General features: G+C 39.5%; 1 protein-coding gene across 3 annotated transcripts in view; it reads right to left on the minus strand.

Moving 5' to 3' along the window:
* Window positions 1–22,209, minus strand: part of ST8SIA1 (ST8 alpha-N-acetyl-neuraminide alpha-2,8-sialyltransferase 1) — a 170,886-nt gene that overhangs the window by 75,815 nt on the left and 72,862 nt on the right. For 2 of the 3 annotated variants that reach the window (XM_047742609.1, XM_047742608.1), the window contains exon 3: window positions 6,982–7,091. The exons of the other annotated variant lie outside the window; for it this stretch is intronic. In XM_047742609.1, the coding sequence (XP_047598565.1) occupies window positions 6,982–7,091 (110 nt within the window). The remainder of the gene's footprint in view (window positions 1–6,981; window positions 7,092–22,209) is intronic. 3 annotated transcript variants of the gene reach the window in all.

Below are 22,209 nucleotides of genomic sequence, written 5' to 3' on the forward strand. Positions count from 1 at the left end.
GAGCTAGAGAGTATTGTGCTAGGTGAAATATATCAGTTAAAGAAAGAGAAATACCATATTATTTCCCTCTTATGTGGAATTTAGAAGACAGAGCAAATGAATATAGGGGAAAAAAAAGAGAGAGAGAGAGAGAGTGAGGCAAACCAGGAAACAGATTCTAACTACAGAGAACAAACTGATGGTTACCAGAGAGGAGGCAGGTAGGGGGATGAGCTGAATAGGTAATGGGGACTGAAGGATGAACAACCTGTTGTGATGAGCACCAGGTGTTTGTGGAAGTGTTGAATCTCTATATTGTACACCTAAAACTAGTATTACACTGCATGTTAACTAACTGGAATTTAAATAAAAACCTTAAAAGTATTATGCATACTTAAGTATGCAAAACACACATGATAATTCCATGGCACCAAAATGATGTTGCCCTCACTTGTATCCCTGAGCCACCCAAATCATCTCCAAGATGCAATCATGTTACCTTTGTCTTACAGACCTTCCAGATGAATTGTATTCAATGATATTATTTTTTAAAGTGTTTTTTGGGTTAGAGCAAATGTTTACTTTGAAAAACAAGAAAATAGAAAAACAAGAAATAGATGTTTAGCATTAGGAAGTGTAGTTGAGTGGCACCTGGGTGGCTTAGGCGGTTAAGCATTTGCCTTCAGCTCAGGTCACTATCCTGGGTCCCTGGGATCCAGCCCCATGTTGGGCTCCCTGCTCATCTCAGAGTCTGCTTCTCCCTTTTCCTCTGCTCTCCTCTTCCTCCCTCCTCATTCTCTCTCTCTCTCTCAAGTAAATAAAATCTTTAAAAAAAAAAAGATAAGAAAATGTATTTGAAAATGTCTAAGCAAAGAAAATTACAATACTGTTTTATCCTAATACTGGAAAACATTTTGAACTGTAATGTGGTATATCACTGTATGCAGGTAAGGCTATTTTTGGATCTTTTCTCTCACTGTAACTCTCCATGCATCCTACAGTCTAAGATCAGACATACTATGTATTTTCTAATCGTATGTACTTACTAAATGTTTAATTTTGAATTATGACTCTACCTCAATTTTCTCAAAAAATGTGTATGAAGCAACCATTTTCAAGTAGATCTGTAAGTGGTCAAATGAGAATAATTTATAAAAAATTTGTAACACTCAATTACTCCCATATTGTAAACCATAAACTAGGCTTTTAGAAAATTCAAATATGTTATGAAAATGGCCATATTCTTCACAGGGGTTCAAGATGGTGGCATTGGAAGACCCTGAACTGACTTCCTCCCATTGGTACACCAAATCTACAGCTACCTATAGAATAATTCTCCCTGGAAAAGACCTGAAAATGAGCTAAATGGCAACTCCACAACAAAAGATAAAAGGACCAAATCAGGAAAGGTAGGAGAGGCAGAGACACGGTCTTGTCAAAAATCCCTCTCCTGGCATGGTAAGCCACAAGTGAGAGGGGTCTCACAAATATAGAGCATATCCCTAAGGAACAAGCTATTTGATCTCCATATCATGTATCCCAACACTTGGGACCTGCACCAGAGAGGCCCCAAAACATCTGGCTTTGAAAACCAGCATTGCTTATACCTAGAAGACCCAAAGGACTATAGAAAACGAAGACTCCCATCTTAAAAGGGCTCATGCATAGGCTCATTCTCCTGGGCACCAGTGCAAAAACAGCAAGAGGAAAAGCACCTAGACCATATGTGAAAGAAATTCATTGTCTAATCTTAAAGCATCTGCCAGAAGGGCAGGGGTCTGCTGGCACTCTCTCCAGAGATGGAGGTGCTGGTGCGTGTCATTTTTGCACTCTCCTACCTTTCTGCTTGCCCTGGGATGGTGCTCCCATTCCCCCCTTTAAAAGATGTAAAATGTCAAACTGGTCAGGTGTATGTGCCAATATGCCAGCACTTGTCTTCCCTGCCAAAGCCTATGGAAGGGCATGTCCCAGTCTGGCACTCTACTGTGAATCCATGCCGCCAAACACAGTAGGTGCTTTCAGAACATACAAGGGATGCTCTGTCTCTGAGCCAAGGGGAACTTATGTATCTGGGCCCCACAGGTCTGAAAGAATTAGAGAAAGAGTTCCCGGCAGGTTATCCCTCCCAGGTCAAATGCAGGCAGCAGACTAAAATACTCACTCATCTTCCTGTGACCATTCCTTTAAGACTGGGAGACACAGGGGCGCCTGGGTGGCTCAGTGGGTTAAGCCGCTGCCTTCGGCTCAGGTCATGATCCCAAGTCCTGGGTTCGAGCCCCGCATCGGGCTTTCTGCTCAGCAGGGAGCCTGCTTCCTCCTCTCTCTCTGCCTGCCTCTCTGTCTACCTATGATCTCTCTCTCTGTCAAATAAATAAATAAAATCTTTAAAAAAAAAAAAAAAAGACTGGGAGACACAGTTGTTTGACATAATACAAAGAAACAAACACAGAGAATCAAACAAAATGAGGAAAAGAGGCATATTCTTCAATTGAAAGAACAAGATACAACCCCCCAAAAAAAACCTTAATGAAATGAAGATAAGTAATTTTCCTGATAGAGTTCAAAGTAATTATCAAATAGATGCTCACCACTCTCAGGAGAGTGGATAAACACAGAAAGAACTTCAATGAAGAGATATGAAATATAAGAAAGTACCAAACAGAACTTACAGAGCTGAAGAATACAATATTACTGAACTTAAAAATACACCAAAGGTGTCCTAGATGAAACAGAAAGAAGGAACAGTGACTTGGAAGACAGGACAGTGGGACTCACCAAAACAGAGCAGCAAGAAGAAAAACAAACAAACAAACAAACATTTAAGTGAAGATAGCTTAAGGAACCTCTGAGACAATATCAAGCAGATGAACATCTGCATAATAGGGGTACCAGAAGGAGAAGAAAAAGGGACAGAAAACTTATTTGAAGAAATAATTGCTAAAAACTTCACCAGCCTGGAAAAGGAGGAAATAAACATGCAGGCTTAGGAAGCCCACCTAATGAGACCCACACTACAACACATTATAATTAAAATGTCAAAAGTTAAAGATAGAATCTTAAAGCAGCAAGAGATAATCAATGTGTTACATATAAGGGAACCCCCATAAGACCACATGCAGATTTTCAACAGAAACCTTGAAGATCAGAAGGGAGCGCAAGATATATTCAAAGAGCTAAAAGCAAAAAACTGCCTATCAAGAAGACTCTACTTCGCAAAGTTATCATTTAACTAAAGGAGAAGATAAGAGAGCTTTCCAGACAAGCAAAAACTAAAGGACCTCCACTAAACTGGCCTTACAAGAATTGTTAAAGGGACCTCCTTAAGCTGAAGGGAAAGGGCACTTATTAGTAACATGAAAATATATAAAAGTAAAAATGTCATCGATAAAGGAAAATACATAATAAAAGTAATGGACCAATCATTTACAAAGTTCACATGAAGGTTAAAATATAAAAATAGGAAAAATAACTATAATTACAATTATTAGTTAGAGGATACACAAAATAAAAGGATGTAAAACATGACATCAAAAACAAAACATGGATGGGAGAGTAAAAATGTAGGGTTTTAGTAGGTGTTCAAACGTAACTTGCTATCAACTTAAAATAGACTAGTGTGTATATATAGGCTGAGACATGTAAGTCTCATGGTAACCACAAAGCAAAAACCTACAGTAGATACACAAAAAAATAATGAGAACAGCATCTAAACATAAGACTGAAGAAAGACATCAAACCGTAAGGGAAGAGAGCAAAAGAAGAAGAAACAAGGAGCAACTACAAAACAGCCAGAAAACAATGAACTAAATGGCAAAAGTACATCCCTAGCTAGAACTACTTTAATCATAAGTGGGCTAAATTCTCCAACCAAATGACATGGAGTGTCCATCAATGGATGAATGGATAAAGAAGATGAAGTATATAGGCAATGGAATACTACTGTCATAAAAAAAGAATGAAATCTCACCATTTGCCACAATAAAGATGGCCTCTGAGGGTATTAGAGTAAGTGAAATAAATCACAGAGAAAGACAAATACTCTGTGATTTCACTTATATGTAGAATCTAAAACACAAAACAAACAGAACAAAATTCATAGATAGAGAGCAAAGATTGGTGGTTGCCAGAAGGGATGGGGTGGCAGTGAGAGTAATGTGAACAGGGAGGCAGGAAATACAAAATTCCAGTTGTAAAATAAGTAAGTCATGGGGTAACATATAGCACGTGACTACAGTCAGCAAATACCCTATTGCATATTATGTAACTTCTATGGTAACGGGGAAACGAACTCACTGTGATCATTTCAGTGTATACAAATATCAAATCATGATGTTGTACCCCTGAAACTAATAAAATGTTACATGTCAATTATAATTCAATTTTAAAAAAAGAAAATGGTGCTATTTTTGAAATTAAATCAATGGTCCATGCACAAATAACTCTAGTTCTTTGAATTTTCAATCTTCACCTCTCTCAGTATTCTGTGAACATTTTCGTTTACTCGTTAATTCTGAATTTGAATAGAGCAATGTTGATTGTACATAACGCAAACTTAGTCTTGTTTATTTGCAATAAATAAATATAGATAACCCCTCAAAAATGCTTAGCCCTAGTCTTCAACATGTTAAGTTTAAAACATGTACCTTCCTAAATATAGTGACACACATAGATATATAAACTTAGGAATAATATAAAAATATATTGTGCTGCCTCCTGCCAGACTGTATTAAGACCTTTTGAAATCACTTAAATTCCTTGAATTTGTAAGTATAATAACCACTCCTCCTTGCTCCTTACATAGTTTTTGGAAAGAGCAAATAAACATCCTTGAATGCAAGCTGCAAATATAAAGTAGACTACATGAGCTGTTATGATTATATAGTTATATAGACGTTTCCACAATGGAAAAGCCTGAGGAACTGTCTGCTCCTACTCCCTCACATGCTGAGCCCCAGCAAGGGTAAAACGACATGCTGTAGATCACAGAGCTGGTTTGTGGCAAGAGCTTGTCTTCTGTCCCTCTGTGTTCTCTGCTGGCTCTTCAGCCTCTACCTAATGCCAGTATATTGGAGTGGATGCCTGGATTTGGTCCAGGGCCTTTGCTCTTCTCATCTACCTCAACTCTACGGGTGATGGTGGCCCCTCCCATAGCTGAACTACCTTTCCAGGCTCATCTCAATGTACTGTGGCAGCACTTGGTGTCTTTCCCACTTCAGAGCCTCAGAAAGACTATTCCTGTGCCCAGAGTGAACTGTAGACATGGTTCACTCCACACACCACTTCTTAGAATGTCCCTGACCCCTCACCATCTGTCTCTGAATTACCTCTATCAGAGCACTCCAGGTACAACATACAGACAGAAATGGTTCAAGTACCATTCCTCGTCCCAGCTAACACCAATACCTAGCAGTAGCTCAATAAATAGATGTTGTACTGACGTAAGAGAACTACATTTTTATTTTCTACATTTTCCTATTCTTTGTATATACTGCAGCAATAATAATAATTGCAATGGAGAAAAAACCACATTCCTATACTGGAAAAACTACGGCAGGGCACTTCCATGAGGAAAGATGGATATAGAAAGACATCCCCCTCTGCTACAGGCTTCACGAGCAAGATAAAAAGTCTGCTGAAGGAGCCCAAGTCTCATTCTCTGAGCAGGAACTTGGCTCTCCCCCAAGTCCACGGCTTCCCCCAAAACACTCTCACCTAGTGTCTTCAGCCTCCTTACCCCCACTGCACTCAGAGCTCCCAGGTGGTTAAGTGTTCTCTTAGCCACCTTTGACCACTTCTAGACTATTCTCTACTTATCCTTAAAAATGATCACAAAATCCAAATCCCAAGCCCTGACTCCCTTCCTAGGCTCAGCCTTCTTCCCTTTGTGGTGCTGCAGGCCTTAGTCTTCCTAGCCCTGGAGCCTTTGCCACCTGCATCTCTGTCATCCCCATGTCAGTGAGGCTTTGGGGCCCATCTGAAAGAATCTCCACAACATAGCTTCAAAGTCCCTATGCTGCTTCAGCTACAAATGTCTTCTTTTTCTGTCACAGCAGATCAGCCCCCAGACATACTGAGTTCTGAAATCATAAACTCCACTGGGCTACTCTTTGACGTTGGTTCTTATCATTCCATTTCTCTCTTCTTTCCCAGCACCCACTGCCTGTGGGCTCAGAATGACCCTGTCCTTGGGCCCCATTTGGGCCCCTTCCTCTCTTGTTCTTGCCTCTCAGTGCCCACTTCCTGTCCAGCCCAGACCTCAAGGCATATCACCTTACACTCTCTCTAGCCAGGATCCTCCGTGTCGTTACTCCCCCTCCTCCCTCCCTCTCACCCAGACAATCTCAAACCCATGTCAGTCCAATCACTCGCTGTCTTCACTTCTGGTCAAAATCACCCACCAGTGCAGGCTGGTGCCCCTACAGGTGGAAGGCCTCTACCCCTGACTGGATCCATCTTAGCAGGTTTTTACACACCCCTGCAGAAGCCTCCTATGTTCCCCTCCAAGGGACACACGCGTCACCACTCTGCTCAGTCCCTTAACCAAACTTCCTCACTGCTCCAAAGTTATGCCCCCTCATTCCTTCCAGCTGTCCCAGCCATACACAGATCAGACCCGTCTTCAAATCCCACTTGCTACTCATAAATGCTTTTGTGAAAAACAAAGATGACAAGGGTGTAGAGTAGAAATGAATAAATGAAAACGTTCATTTAGAGACAATCTTTGAAGTTTTTATCACCCAACTGTATGGTCTAAAGCAAAATCTAAGTGTTTCTACTTTTGGGTCTCCCCACGACCTCTAAGCCCTTGGCTTTGTACTTTCTTGGGGCATGTTCCCTTGCTCCCTGGGCCTCTCCTGCATTCACTTGTATCTGAACTTGAAGCTAAAGAGCAGTTACAACTGATTAATCCCAAGTGACTAGCTTTGAAAGGCCCCAGGGCTTGTGGAAGGGGTGGGGGAAAGGAGAGAAGGCAGAGGCCATGCTGTGGGTGCTCTCTCTTACCGCATGACAAAATTTGCTTCATCTATTTGACGGCCACAGCCACTCTTCTTCAGAATCCCACCATTTCCCACCACCGCGCATTTCTTCAAGGGCAGCTGGAATGGGGTTGCCTAGCAACAGAAAACAAGGCGGGTTTTCACTGCAGAGAACACACAACCACTCACAAAATCATTGTTTACAGCAGACCCCTGGAGGAATTTGACTGAAGACTGGGCAGACCAAAAGAGCATGGAGAAAGAAAGATGCCAAGAAGTTTATAAGGAATAAACTAGACTGCTTCTTTGACACTAAAAATAAATAAATGAATAAACAAATAAAAATTAAAAAAATTAACTCCCTGAAGTGCATCTAAGTATAACATATTTTGTACCAAACTGACCATATACATTGGAGAAAGTGGCTACTAGGGAAAAGAGAAAAAATCCATACTAAACATTGGATTAGTTTAAAGGCATTAAACTGGGAACAAGCTCAAATGAATTCTATCTCCCTATCTGAATGCAATTTCATTCATTCATAAAATCTGCAATTCACTCAATAAACAGCAGCTGCGTGTTTCCTATGCTAACTGTTAGGGGTAAATACAAAAAGTTACAAAAAGTCACAGGCCTCAGGACTCACAGTTTGAGATGTAGGGGGACTGTGAACATAGAACTCTAACGTAATGCTGAAATTGTTGTAGAAGATGTATGCTCTAAGTGCTGTGGAGAATCCCACACAGGAGAAAAAGGGCAAATTTCTGGCAAGCCAGCTCAGGGAACGCTTTCTCACTTGAGATGAATCTTAAAGGATGAATAGGATATTGCCAGGCAGAGAAGCAGTATAAACAAAGGCACAAAGTATGCTGAAAGCAAATGCTGTGTTTATGAGAAAATGTACACTCTGGGTGGGTCTGTCTAGAACCTGGGAGGCGCTAACGGGCAAGTGACTTGTGCAAACCAGACAGCATGTGACTTTCTTTCTGCAAACACTGAGCTGGACTGCAAAGAAAATGTTCAGTGTACCCGAGTGTTCCCTGAAGTGCTATTTATAGTACCAGGGACTGACTATCAAAACCTAGCAATCGCCCCTGGAAGTGAAATGCGTCATTCAGTGTCTTTTAGCTGGGTTAGCAAGAACCACCAGGTACAGAATCTCCTGCTTGCTGAAACAATGCTTACTGGTGGCAGTTCTTTGGGGGAAGAACTTACATCTACAGAACTGGTACATAAAATAACTATTCTGATATTAAGTAGGCCATTCTGCATGAATTTGAAGCAAGACGGATTTTACCAGCAGAATAAATGGAATATATGAATATATACTATAAGAAATTCACATAGGCACAAAGTAATTAAACCAGAAAAATAAAATTCCAAGAGTCTGTGTGATAACTAGTAGCTGAGGTCGGCACTTAAGGCAGCACAAGAAAAAGACAGTGCTAAGAAAATATAGTTGATAAAGATACAGTACTTAAACCGTAAAGTCTAAGCATTTGCCAGCAGACAATTAAGAATTCCCTGCATGACTGCAACAGAGAACAGTCCAGTGAACTCCAGAGTGGGATACAGAGGAGACAGACAGGCAAAGGCCAGCACTCTGACACGTCCAGATTGATCCACAGATTGACATGTGGCATTTTCCTTAGTCAGTGCTAAGGAGGGTTTGAAGTCAGCATTAGAAATACATAGGTCAGATCGACCAAAACAAGGCAGAGGATAATAGGGGAAGAGAGGAAGAAATGAAGTAAGATGAAACCAGAGATGGAGACAAACCATAAGAGATTCTTAATCTTAGGAAACAAACTGAGGGTTGCTGGAGAGGACGGGGGTGAGGGGATGGGGGAACAGGGTGATGGACACTGGGGAGGGTATGTGTTACAATGAGCACTGGGTATTATATAAGACTGATGAATCACAGACCTGTACCCCTGAAACAAATAATATATTATATATTAATTAATTGAATTTAAATTTAAAAAGGAAAATATATTTGTATATTTTTAAAAAGTGCAAAAAAAGGAAATACATTGGTTAGATCTATAATATGTTAGATGTATATTTAAGTTTATATGCTCAAATTAGTTATTCATTTATTCCACAAGTATTTACTAAGTGCCTACTATGTTCCAGGCACTGTTCTGGGTGACAGGGACATAAGTAATTATCCCTGTTCTTATGGAGCTTACAATCTCATGAGTAAAGACAAACAGGTGAAATGAATAGTATGTCAGATGGCAATATGGGCTATGGAGAGAAATAAATCACTGGCAGGAGACAATCAGGAAATGGCTTTTAAAGAACTGCAATTCAAATAGGGTGGTTGGGAAGGACCTCAAAGGAGACATGTGAGCAAATCCTTGAACATGAGATGGTGAACATTATGGACATCTGGGGGGAACTGCTCTGGCTGACCTTGAGGAAGGAACATCCCTGGGGTAGGAAAGGAAGAGCAAAAGACCCCATTGTGTGTGAAGATGAGTAAGCAGGGGACTGAGACGTAGAAGAGGAAATCAGAGTTAACTTGTGGAGAGATTGGAGAATGAAGTCTGTAGGACCCTGAAGGGTATGATAAAGACTTTGGGTTTTGTTCTGAGATGTACATCAAGTCAAGGTAGGACAAGGAAAGGACTAACATTATGCCATATTTTGGAACAACCACTCTGCCTCTGTGTGAACAGGCTACAAGATGTCATGGTAGAAATAACATGACCAGTCAGGAGTCTCCTTTAACAGCGGACTAGAGATTCTGGTGGCTTCGACGAGGGTGATGGTAGTGGGGATGGTGAGAAGTGAGCAGATTCTGGAGATATTTTGAAGGAAAAGCTGACAGGATTTGCTGATGTAATGGAAGTAGAGTAAAATAAAAAGAGGTACTGAGAATGATGCCAAGGGTTTTGGCTAACATAGCTGTAAAGATGGACCTGCCATTTACTGAGGTACAGATTACAGAGGAGCAGGTTTTGGGGGAAATGGTTTAGAGTTCAATTTTAAATATGTCATGTGTGACATCTCCTTTAGGCATTTAAATGACAGTGTCAAGGAGGCAAATAAATATGAGAATACATCCAGGGAACTGGTCTTTCCTGGAAAGAGTTGGGAGTGATCAGCATACAGTAGGTAACTAACGTTAGGAGACTCAATGGTAAATGGGGGTGACGGAAAAGAGAAAAGGTCAAAGATGTGAATGCTGGGACATTCCAACAAGAAGTCAGGACACTAAGGAGACTTAGGAGTGGCCCCAGAAAAGTGTGGAGTCCTGGAAGATAAGTTAAAAAAAAAAAAAAGAGAGAGAGAGAGAGAGAGAGAGTTTCTCAAAAAAGAAGGGGAAAAATTGCAGCAAATGCAATAGATTTGCAATAATAGATTAATAAATAAAGTAAAGTAAAAACTAAAAATTGCCCCCTGGATTTAGCAACATGGAGATCCCCTGGTAACCTTAACAAGGATAGATGTGGTTCACAGCATAGACAGAAGCCTGATCTGAGCTCAGTGAGTTATACATGTTTATTTGCATATCTATTTTTACATAGTTTATTTTAAAAGTGTGGGCTCATTCATGTTCAACTAATATTTAGTTTGCCTTGGGGCACCTGCGTGGCTCCGTCAGTTAAGCATAGGACTCTTGATATCAGCTCAAGTCATGGTCTCAGGGTTGTGAGATCAAGCCCTGCACTGGCCTCTGCCTGCTTGGGATTCTCCCTCTCCCTCTGCCTCTCCCCAGGTAATAAAATAATAACACTCATAGTAATAATATTAGTTTCCCTTGTAAAAGCCAATTTAAACCCTCCCTCACTGCTGTTTGAGTCCTTGAGGGGTGCCTGGGTGGCTCAGTTGGTTAAGCATCCAACTCTTCGTTTCAGCTCAAGTCATGATTTTAGGGTCATTAGACTGAGCCCTGTACTGGGCTCTATGCTCAGCAGAGAGTCTACTTGAGAATTCTCTCCCTCATCCTGTGCCCCTCGCCCACTTTTTAAAGGTTTTTTAAACCTTTAAAAAAAGTGGGGGGGAGAGTTCTTGAACCAGGTTGACTGGCAACCCCAGGCTTCCTGGCACAAATCTGGGCACAGAAGCAGCATATCTGAAAAGGGCAGAAGTAGCATCAGCAATGTAAAGCCAGGTATCTCCAGGGGCACCAGGGTGGCTCAGTTGGTTGGGCAATGGGCTCTTGATGTTGGGTCAGGTCATGATCTCCAGGTTGTGGAATCAGGCCCAGTGTCAGGCTCTGTGCTCAGCAAGGAGTCTGCTTGAGATTTCCTTCCTCTCCCTCTCCTTCTGCCCCTCCCTCCACTCGTTCACTCTTTCTCTAAAATAAACAAAATCTTTAAAAAAAAATAAATAAATAAAATAAAAAGCTAGGAGCCTCCTACCTCCTAACTTCCAGGTTGTAGGACTGTGGGACTATAGCACAGGCTGTCCAACCCCTCAGTGTTCTACTTCCTGTCCCTAAAGAGGGCTAGTATCACAGGATTATATGAGATTATGTGAGCTAATATACATACATCTCATTGAGTGCCTGGTATGATGTTCCTTGCCTTCTTCTTTCTTCCTTCCCTTCTTCTTTCATCCCTTTCCTCCCTCTAGCACAATTCACTGGCTTGTTCAAGCCACAAAATACTGAGATTCCATGGGTTTGGGGAAACACGATAAAACAGTGATTTATCTAACTCTACCTTAACAATTGTAAAATGTAACTATTATATTCATATACTATAAAATTTTTTTAGAAGCTCTTGAACTAAAGGTCAAGGATGGGGGAGCCATTTCTTTTTTTGCTGTTAATATTTTCTTGCTACTTCTCCATTTGGTCAATGGCTAGCCCTCACACAAGCAATTTCATTTCAATAAATATTTGTCAAGTGCCTACATGCACATTGTTCTGGGCACAATAACAGCTCATCAAAGTTTTACAGAGAGGAAAAACTTAACCAAGAAAATACTGTGGAATTTTAACTAATTGAGGTAATACTATCATTATGGTATTTTTAAACACAGAATATCTCAGCTTAGCAATGGTCAGTGATATGTGAACACAAAGCTCTCCTTCTGGGGTACAGTACCTAGACAGAACTTTTGGTCATCTGTTTCCACATAAATATTATTATTTTGGAAAGGAGTATCTTTTTTTTATTAAGGCATTGCATTCTTTCTCTTCAAATGTATCTCCTTGCATCCCTGCCAGAAAATGTCTAATGATTCTGAGAATATAGTATACCATAAAACTCTTCCTGCTAACCTTAAAAAATACACTCTATGTCCATCAGTATATGAATGGATAAAGAAGTCATGGTGCACACACACACACACACACACACACACATATACATACACAACAGAATATTACTTAGCCATTAAAAAAAAAAAGAATAAGATCTTGTCATTTGTGACATGGATGGACCTAGAGGGTATTATGCTAAGTGCAAATGCGTTAGACAGAGAAAGACAATTTACCATATGATTTCACTTATATGCGGAATCTAAAAAAACAAAACAAATGAATAAACAAACAAACAGAAAGCAGAAACAGATCCATAAATACAGAGAACAAACTGATGTTTGCCAGAAGGAAGGAAGATGGGGGAATAAGCAAAATGGGTAAGGGGATCGCGATATAGGCTCCCAATAATGGAATGAGTAAGTCATGAAAATAAAAGGTACAAAATAGGGAATATAACCGTGGTTATACTGGTATTGTATATTGATATGGTATTATAATAGCATTATATAGGGACAGACAGATGGGAGCTACATATGTGGTAGGCTTATAGCATAATGGATAAACTTGTGAAATCATTGTTTTGTGCACCTGAAACTAATGTAACCCTGTGTGTCAACTGTACTTCAATTAAAAAACAAAAACAAAAACAAATATTCTCTAAATGAAAGAATGGCTTAGGCAGATCAACCATAGGGAGGAGCTCAAAATATTGCTGGACCACTAATTCACCTGATGGATCTTTGTCCAAATGTTTTGCCTATCACTGTCCCATCTATTAATGGCAATCTTCTTAATGACTATATTATACAAACCATCTGGAATTCAGATTCTGGATTGCCAATCCCCTCAAACTCTCTGTGCCCCATGGGAAGTCAGGCATGTAATAACTATCCCATCTGTCTCCCAGTATGATTATGAGAATTAAAATAAAGTAAACCATTGAACATCATCAGAAACTCTGAAGTCCTATATATGGTATTAGTACATTACTGTATACTAAAAAATTCAATTCTCTAGAGAAAAAAATGTGTCAGTATATTGCTAGACTAGTATAATATATAGTTTATCTTTGGGTGAGATACTTCCAACTTCAAAGAATTATTTAGGTCTTGAGGAAAATATTTTTTATCGTTGGCCTTTGAGAATATATTAACTACTTCTATAAATCAACGGATTTAATGAATTTTTAAATGTACATTTTTTGTGTGAATCATTCAAAGTACCCTATCTTTTTTTGGTCAACACTCTATATCCCAAGTAAACACAGAGCAGATAATCAACAATTTGCTTAATATGTTAATTATTTAATCAGATTTTTGCTGAACATCTCATTGTTCTCGCCAGTACCTTACCTAAAGTGGAATTTTCTTATTGTCACAATGGATATATAATTTAATCTCCAAACTGCAAGAACAAACATGAGCCCCACCCTTCTCTAAATAAGAGCCAGTGAATGAAATCATTGCCAATGTTGTTTTTTGAGTTATCCCTTATCCTTATTAACATGGCCCATGGCCTACATTGCCTGGGCCTCTCCTTAAATAGGCTGAGATCCAACTTACCTTTTCACTCAACAACTATTTGTTGAGCATCTCTGATCGTTCAGAAAATGCCGTGTATGCTGAGAATGTGCTGGTGAACAAAATGGACATGTACCCCATTCATGGACGTAACATGCTAACAGGAAAAACAGAATCTAACAAATATGATAGGAAAGTATGGAGTGCTCTACAGTTATAGGACATCTTTATAGGAAGTAACCCTGAGACCTGAGATCTCACGTTTTTAGGCATAAGAAAAGTAGTTGAGGGGCGGCTGGGTGGCTCAGTCTTTAAGTGTCTGCCTTCAGCTCAGGTTATGATCCCAGGGATTGAGCCCCGCATTAGGCTCCATGCGCAGCAGGAAGCCTGCTTCTCCTTCTCCCACTCCCCCTGCTAGTATTCCCTTTCTGGCTGTCTCTCTGTCAAATAAATAAAATCTCTAAAAATGAAAGGAAGGAAGGAAGGGAGGGAAGGAAGGGAGGGAGGAAGGGAGGAAGGAAGGAAAGAAGGAAAGAAAAAAAAAGAAAAGTAGTTGAGATTTCTGGTCTATTGAATAATCTTAGGAAAGTTGAAAGAAAAAAGACAAAATTAGGGTCTTTAGTGTTTTACGGCATAAATGAAGGTGAAGAGACTTATTACAGGCTAGAAGACTTTTTCAGAAGCAAATTACAAATGCCACCTGATGGAATTATTCCTGGCTTACAATATGACTTCTGGAAGAATGCTATTAAAATCTGAAAAATTTAAACCATGATTTTTGTGCCTTATGTAAGTAGTTCTAGAGCATCTCAGAATGGTTTTTACAGTTAAGTGAATGAAGCATTATTTACCAAAATCATTTCCAAAACAAGATGCCTCACTTCTTCCTCTTCATACGCAATCACACAAGACAACAAAGCACTAAGGACCAGTGACTTTAATTACTAACATGTGGACAGTCTGTGCCCACTCATCTTCTATCCCACAGATGTAACTAGATGTCTTGAATGAATAATTACACTATCTCTACGAGGAAGTGAGTTAAACACCATCAATCACTAACCCTTTTGGAGTCTGTGCTTGTCTTGCGGGGAGGGGAGGACATATATGGAGAAAGAAAAAATGCCAACCACTTAGTAGATAGAGAATGGATTAAACAATTCTGCAGTAACTATTTTTATAGGAATACACAACATTTTAGTAAAAACACCTCTAACACAAATTAATTTACAAAAGTCTTTGAGGCATGTCTACAATGTAAAAAATGAGCATCGTGCATTGACATGAAATAAAAATTGAAGAATAAAAAATGTTCCACAGAACCACCACAGGGCAAAACCAGGTACCGGGGGCAGGCTGTGAGGTCCCTACATCCAAGTTATAAAAAATAACTAACCTTATATGTAGGCTTCTTGGGAGCATCAGGAAGCCAAAAAGTTTAAAATCCCAGAGGTGACCCTCTGGTATTCTGTGAAAATGAGTAAAGGAAAACCTCATTCAAATTGGAGTTGAGACATCCTGAGGAAGGAGTTCTCAAGCCTGTACCACTACTTGCTGCTTACTTTACCTACCTGGACAGGAGGAAGCTTCTTTTACCACACTAGCAGGAGGAAAGAGATTTTGTCCTAGTCCAGCAACAGCCCAGACAATAAGAAGTCCCCACAACCCTGAACTCTTGCTTTCCTCCAATGAACTTTCATTTAAAACCACCCCTCTCAACTCCTACCTTTCCTCTCTAAAAGCAAACCTCTCTCCTTTGCTCTCCAGACTTGGTTGATTATAGTTTGCATGTCCCAAACTGCAATTGCTCTGCTATTCCCAAATAAACTCATTCTGCTGGTAAAATAACTGGCTACTTTATTTTTAAGGCCGACAATTCTATCCATAGTGGAGCTCGGCTAGAAACGATCTGAGCTCTGACCAAACAGGAGGAGGCTCTCCAGTGCCCAGGCTTGTAAGAACTGCGTAACAGACTGAGTCAGATTAAGCAAACTAATGACCAATGAAATATCTTTAATTTCAAGACTTTCTCTAAGCAACAAAGTAGCATTTTAAAATATTCTCTGGCTTTTGAAGATGGTGATAAAATAGTCCATTGGTTTAAACTTCATACAGGATATCTCAGATTAAAAAAAAAGATAAACTCAGTGTTAATGACAATTATCACTCTCACTGCTTCAGTGTAATTTTCCAGATGCACCAAATGACTTTTGCACCTATCTTGTTCTAGATCCTTCTTTCTCTAACCTCCTTCTACCACTTCCTGTTCCTATTTCACCTGTAACCTACATTTCCTGCTTGGTTGTGTCCATACCGGGGGGACGGGGGAAGGAAGGGAGAATGCAATAAATATTTCTGAATAAATATTTTCTGTAACTAAAAAAAAATAAGTGAAGCTATCAAGCTAAATTTTCCTTATTTTGTTACACATGTAATTTATGCTGATACTCTTTTAGCTAAGAGAGTTGGACTTTTATTTTCACACTTCACGATTCAAAGGAAAACTCTTTGTCTGTTTTTTCACCCTATTACTCCCTCCAAACTCGTCCCTTTGATAGGAAGGGGGAGCAAGTCTTCCATGTTATGCAGTTGTGTTTTAAAGCTAGAAAAATTACCAAACCACTCAGTATTCAGAACACTACCAAGTGCCACTATTAAGAAGAAGAATCACTATCAATGTTAGATGTGGGTCTCAAGTCTTAATAGAAAAGCAGAGATTTTGATTTGCAACCCTTGAAGGGGCTTGAAAGGCTGTCACTATATGCCAGCTGCTATTACTCATGATGTCAAAACATATGCTTGCACTTATTGATGAAAATCTCAAGTTTTTGTCCATAAGAATATGAACTTGCACTTCTAATTATAGCCCAACCCATTCATTTCTATGTACCCTCATCCACATATCCACATGCACTCCCACACATAATTATGCTTCACCCACACACATAATTTAATTTCTCACCCATATGTTAATTATATCCTCAACTTAGGCATCTAAATACACCCCCTGTCTCACATCTAATTACAGCCCCCCTCTTATGAATGTAATTACACCATTCAGCCACCCATCTAATTATGCCCTCCTTGGCATATTTAATTGCACTGCCCGCTCAAGGACCTAATTACATTCTAACCAGTGCATCAATTAAGCCCCCAACCCTCTGACAATATTCTTCAGATGCACATCTCTTTATCTCTGTACCCCACTTTATTATTTCCACTAAGGATTGACAACTTCCCACAAGCAAATTCCTACTAAGCATGGCATCCAGCTAACAGGCAAAATGATGACAAGAAGCAGCTGAATCAAAAGCAGCTTTGGTCCTTTCCAGTAAATAAGCAAATATGTATTTGTTTTTTCATTTATTTAACTAGCCCCTTGGAAATTCAAAGTAAAATTTCTGCTGTTTTCTTACTTTGCGTGTGTAAGCATTTTTATGATGAAAATATCTAGTAGTTAGTTAATTTATTTCAGAGACTAATGCTTCTCATTACAGATATTTAATTATCGAACCCTTAAAAAGCATTACCCAAAACTTTGCCTGGGGATATACAAGTATTAATTAAAGAATATTTGCCCATCCATACCATTCAAAGAAGTTTCACTGTCCTTCAATCATATGAAATTTCCAGAAAGCAGCTGCTAAGATTTGTATTCCACATTCCACTAATAAAATTGTGATTTAAAAAAGATAAACTCAGTGTTAATATTCTTTCTACACAGGATGCATCTCTGGAAATTGAATAATGTGATATATTTATGTGTTGGGTACTATTTCTCCATTAAAATGTTTGATTCAATCCATTATAAAAAATAGTCCATAAGCATTCCAAGGAGTATTATGTATTTTTCATATATAACCTGTAGTCAGGACGCAACCCCTGGAAGCCAAATATGACATCAGTTCATGGCACCACTGAGCAGATTCATTAGATGTTTTATAATCAATTCCCATCTGACTGAAATTTGTTACTGACGTTGGTTCTGACCCACGAATGCCAAAGCAATAAGGAAGGCCATCCCTCTATTTCAGGCCAGAGGATGGCTACATTTCAAAAGTTCTCAGACTGGGGAGATTTTTCATGGTGGAAAGAAAAGGGCTATGAAGGCCATGTACAACATTTCAAAGGTAGTGTCCAGTGATTCTTAGAAGTCGAGCACAAAATGGCAGCGGCAGCAGCAGGAACCAAGCTTCGTGCCATTCATTGCTAGACTCTGCATTCTCAACTCCTGAGGTAGAAGGACCACTGTAAGACTCTTTCTCTGCAAACACAGTGCGTCTTCCAATTGAGGACCGCTGCCCTCGAGCTCTGCCTGACCCTATCTGAGTCCTGACTGAACGTTTCTTCTATGACCACAGGCAACTTATTTAATCTCAGGGCCTTAGTGTTCTCATCTGTAATAATAGCACCCACCTCAGACAGTTGTTGTAAGGAGTAAATGAGTTCCGTCTTGTACAAAGTACATGATCAATACTGTTATCTTACTTTTAATGGACCGACATTTTCTCAGCAACATGGCCTAGAAACCTTAGAGAGTCATTTTCTCTCAATATCACCCTATCAACTACCTCTGCCGAGGTTCTTCTAGTCTCCTCTTTCCATCCTCATTGCAAAATTTTTTTAAAGATTTATTTTATTTTAGAGAGACGCTGAGAACTCCTGCGTACATGGGGGCAGACTCCCTGCTGAGCACATACCCTAATGCAGGGTTTGATCCTATGACCTATGAGGTCATGACCCATGAGATCATGACCTGAGCCAAAACCAAGAGTCAGACACCTAACCCACTGAGCCACCCTGGTGCCTCACCTCATTGCAAAAACTTTATAATGACTTACTACTATTAGTCGGCTTCGAGTTCTTGCCCACCATCTAACCTTCACTCTGACGTACTTGGTTTTCTTCCAAAACAAAAGTGATGTTATCACAACTGTTTGCAGTATGTCCAAACACATAAAATTACACACATTCAATATTCACAGTTCTTTCTATATTGCTTCTCTCTCAGTAAATTTTTAAATAAACAAAATCTAGTACAAGTCACTCCCCTACAAAGAATGTACAAAATGTACCATTTTTGCCCCATTATCCATAGACAAAAACATTTGAGATCTTCATTGTGGCACTCAGAACCCAATACCCCAAACTCCCTGTTCTTTCTTGTTTAACACCACATCATCTATGCTCACACTCCATATTCCCTCCATCTCATTTTACTTACGGGGCTTCTCCTCCAAAACAGCTTGAATTTGGGTGCCTGGCTGGCTCAGTCATTAGGCATCTGCCCTTGGCTCAGGTCATGATCCCAGGGTCCTGGGACAGAGTCCCACATTGGGCTCCCTGCTCAACGGGGAATCAGCTTCTCCCTCTCCCACCCCCTCTGCTTGTGTTCCCTCTCTCACTATGCCTGTCAAATAAATAAAATCTTAAAAAAACCAAAAAAATGCCTGAAGTTCTTGTTTCCCTACATTTGCTGAGGCTGCTATAATGCCTCCTCTCCTACCTACTCCCACACTCCCTACCCTATTCTCTACCTACCAAGTCATTTTTCACCATTAAGACCCATGAAATGCCTGCAGGTATTATGTCTAATAAGATCCTCTACAAGTAAAAAAAAATAAAAATAATTTAAAAAATAAAATTAAATAAAAAAAGATCCTCTACAAGTTCAAGGACTGCTCAAAAATGGAAACAGATTAGAGGAACATTAGAATTCATTTATGCTCAATGAGTCGTGAGTATTATGTGTTAAATCTGTGCACAGGAGCTTGTAGATATATGTGACATTGAATCAAATCATTTCTCCAATACTTCAGAGACTTTCAAACTTATTATTGTTGATGACGTTATTTTGTTTGTTTCACAATGGAAGTCTTCCGTTGTTTTTCAAATAAGATCTTATGTAGAAAATCTCCATTAAAAAACGAAAATAGAAAAACAGAAGATGCTGTTTGAGGTGCAGGTAGGCACCTCTCTTGGTCTCTCTTATTTCTGAAAGTGACACTTAGACACCCCAAGGAATTTGATGGTGCAGAAAACTACTAATCTAATCAGACTTCTGCCCACCTGGAAATTAAGAACTACAAATATCAAGCACATTTCAGTTAAAGATGTTTGGCAAGTATTTATTGAGTTCTAACCAACCATATACTAGCCCTTTAATGAAGTACTGGGGCAAAACCCCTGACCTCCAGCTTAAGGTCTCCTGCACTAAAATGTGTTATGAATTAATATCTATTTTGGTTTTTAACCATAAAGAGTGTGCAATTACTCAGTAATGCAGCAGACTGTTAAACTGTTAATCCAATTTAACTGATTAAGCACCTTAACAATAGTACCAGGATTAATTGCTGGCTAATTAACTATTAAATTATTAATTTCTTTAAAAAGCAAGCCTAGTATTGTCTCATATACAACTATTCCATGACAAAATGAAGAAATCAAGCAGAGAATATTTTCTTTGAGGATAACTGGCTCCTTCTGCTTTCTCCCCATGCCCCTTTTATAAAGAAAGTATCTGTCAGGGCACCTGGGTGGCTCAGTCTGTTACGTAACTGACTCTTGATTTCTGCACAGGTCGTGATCTCAGGGTGGTGAGATCAAGCCTGGGTTGGTCTCTCTCTCTGCCCCTTCCCCCATCTCCACTCATGTGTACACTCTATCTCTATCTCTCTCTCTCCCTCAGAAACAAAAAGTATGTCATTCTTTCTTGTGAGAAAAAGGAAAAGAAGTTGTTTCTAGAGCATTTCTTTCTTCTGACCATTTTTCCATTAATCATATCCCAGGGCTCACATACAAGCCTCGAATCAACTGAATTTTTTAGCTTCTAAATTCCTCATTCACACTCTTACCTCTGCTTATTTTACCCTATCGGCTTGAGTCATCTTCTCCCTCTTATTTTTATAGTGTGGCCCACATATACCAGAATCACCCAGAAATGTACAGTGAAGATACATATTCTTGGTCCCACTTCAGCTCTGGGTAGAGTTGGAGAAGCTGAAGTTCCCCTACACAATTCATGTGCACAGTGAAGTCTGTGACCCGCCCTGATCCTACCAACTCTCAAGTACAACCTAATGTCTTTCTTCTTCAGAACTTTCCCTGACCAACCTTATCTTCAGGGATCAGCATCCACAATCCTACCCACTGTCACAAAAAGAATCCTACAGCAACATCACTCCCCTTAACTGACACTCTAGACACTTAGCATTTGGTACTATTTGCTACCCATTTCGTGTATATACACTCATTCCTACACAGGTGGAGAATACATTGCTCAAGGTTATAAATCATGTCTTGTAAATATTAACCTCTGACATTATGTAGTAGCCTCAGTAAGTACAGAGATGTTTTGATTAATTGATTGATTTATCCAGAAATGCCAGGAATATAAGCAAATACAGCAAAACTGTTAACAATTTCAGACTACTGGTATAAAGGTTAAGGATACACAGATGAGCTAACCCAGTCTAGCACACAGGAGTTCCACAATCGAATGCCTACAGAATCCAGGCAAGGAACATAAGAGGAGTGGACGAAAGGCAAAAGGGAGTGCTAAGGACTGTGGTAAACAAAGGACACATGGCAAAACCCAAAAGATCAGGAGCTAATCAGACCATGCTGGTGGGCATGGGACCCAGTTGCTGCCATATATTCTAATTTTTTGTCCAACTGATAATATATTCTATGTGAAATCTCCTAGTTCTTAACGTTGGCAATATACTTCAAATAATTTTTTTTAACTGTAAAGGCTGAATAAAATACATTTAAGGGCCACACTTGGCTTGCTAGTAGCCAGTTTCCATTTTAAATGCTAGAACCCAGGAAGGGTCCTAGCCATCTGATATTTATTCAGGGTGGGAGGTTAAAGAGAAATATACATCTTATTCAGGAAAATACATGCTTAAAGGAACTTTTAGCCAAAGGTGGGAATGAGTCTCTTCTTCTTGCCAGGCCCAAATGAAATAATAGATCATTTTTTTAAGACAGTTTGTGAAAATTCATGATTCTAAGAAACAGAATACAGACCACAGGATTTCTGAAGTCTCCCTTATCTCAGCTCAAAATAACATAGAGAGATACTCAGATATTCCCCACAGTGATTTCTCAGCCCTCGATGACTGAGACTCTCATCCTAAACAGCTGTTTGTTAGTTTCTGACCAAAATGAGATCATCTTACTATGCTAACAAGATATTATGGGCATCTTTCCTTCATTATTTAAACCAATGTATATTTCACTGGTTAGGTGATTCAAAATTTAACCAATTCCCTACTGTTAATATTTTAGGTTGTTCCCAATTTTTCACTACGTTAAACAATGCTGCTATAAACATCTTTGAATTGTGGCAAATCCAGGAAGGTGAATAGAGAAGGAAGGACCAACACATTCTATTTTTCCCTTTGGCTGACGATAAAGCTTGCTTAATTTTATATAAAGCACCATGCAAGAGCCTCTTCAAGACCACCTCTCAGGCACCTAGGTGGCTTAGTGGGTTAAGCGTCTGCCT

Source organism: Lutra lutra, chromosome 8, assembly GCF_902655055.1.
Source record: "Lutra lutra chromosome 8, mLutLut1.2, whole genome shotgun sequence".
NCBI classification, from domain to species: Eukaryota; Metazoa; Chordata; class Mammalia; order Carnivora; family Mustelidae; genus Lutra; species Lutra lutra.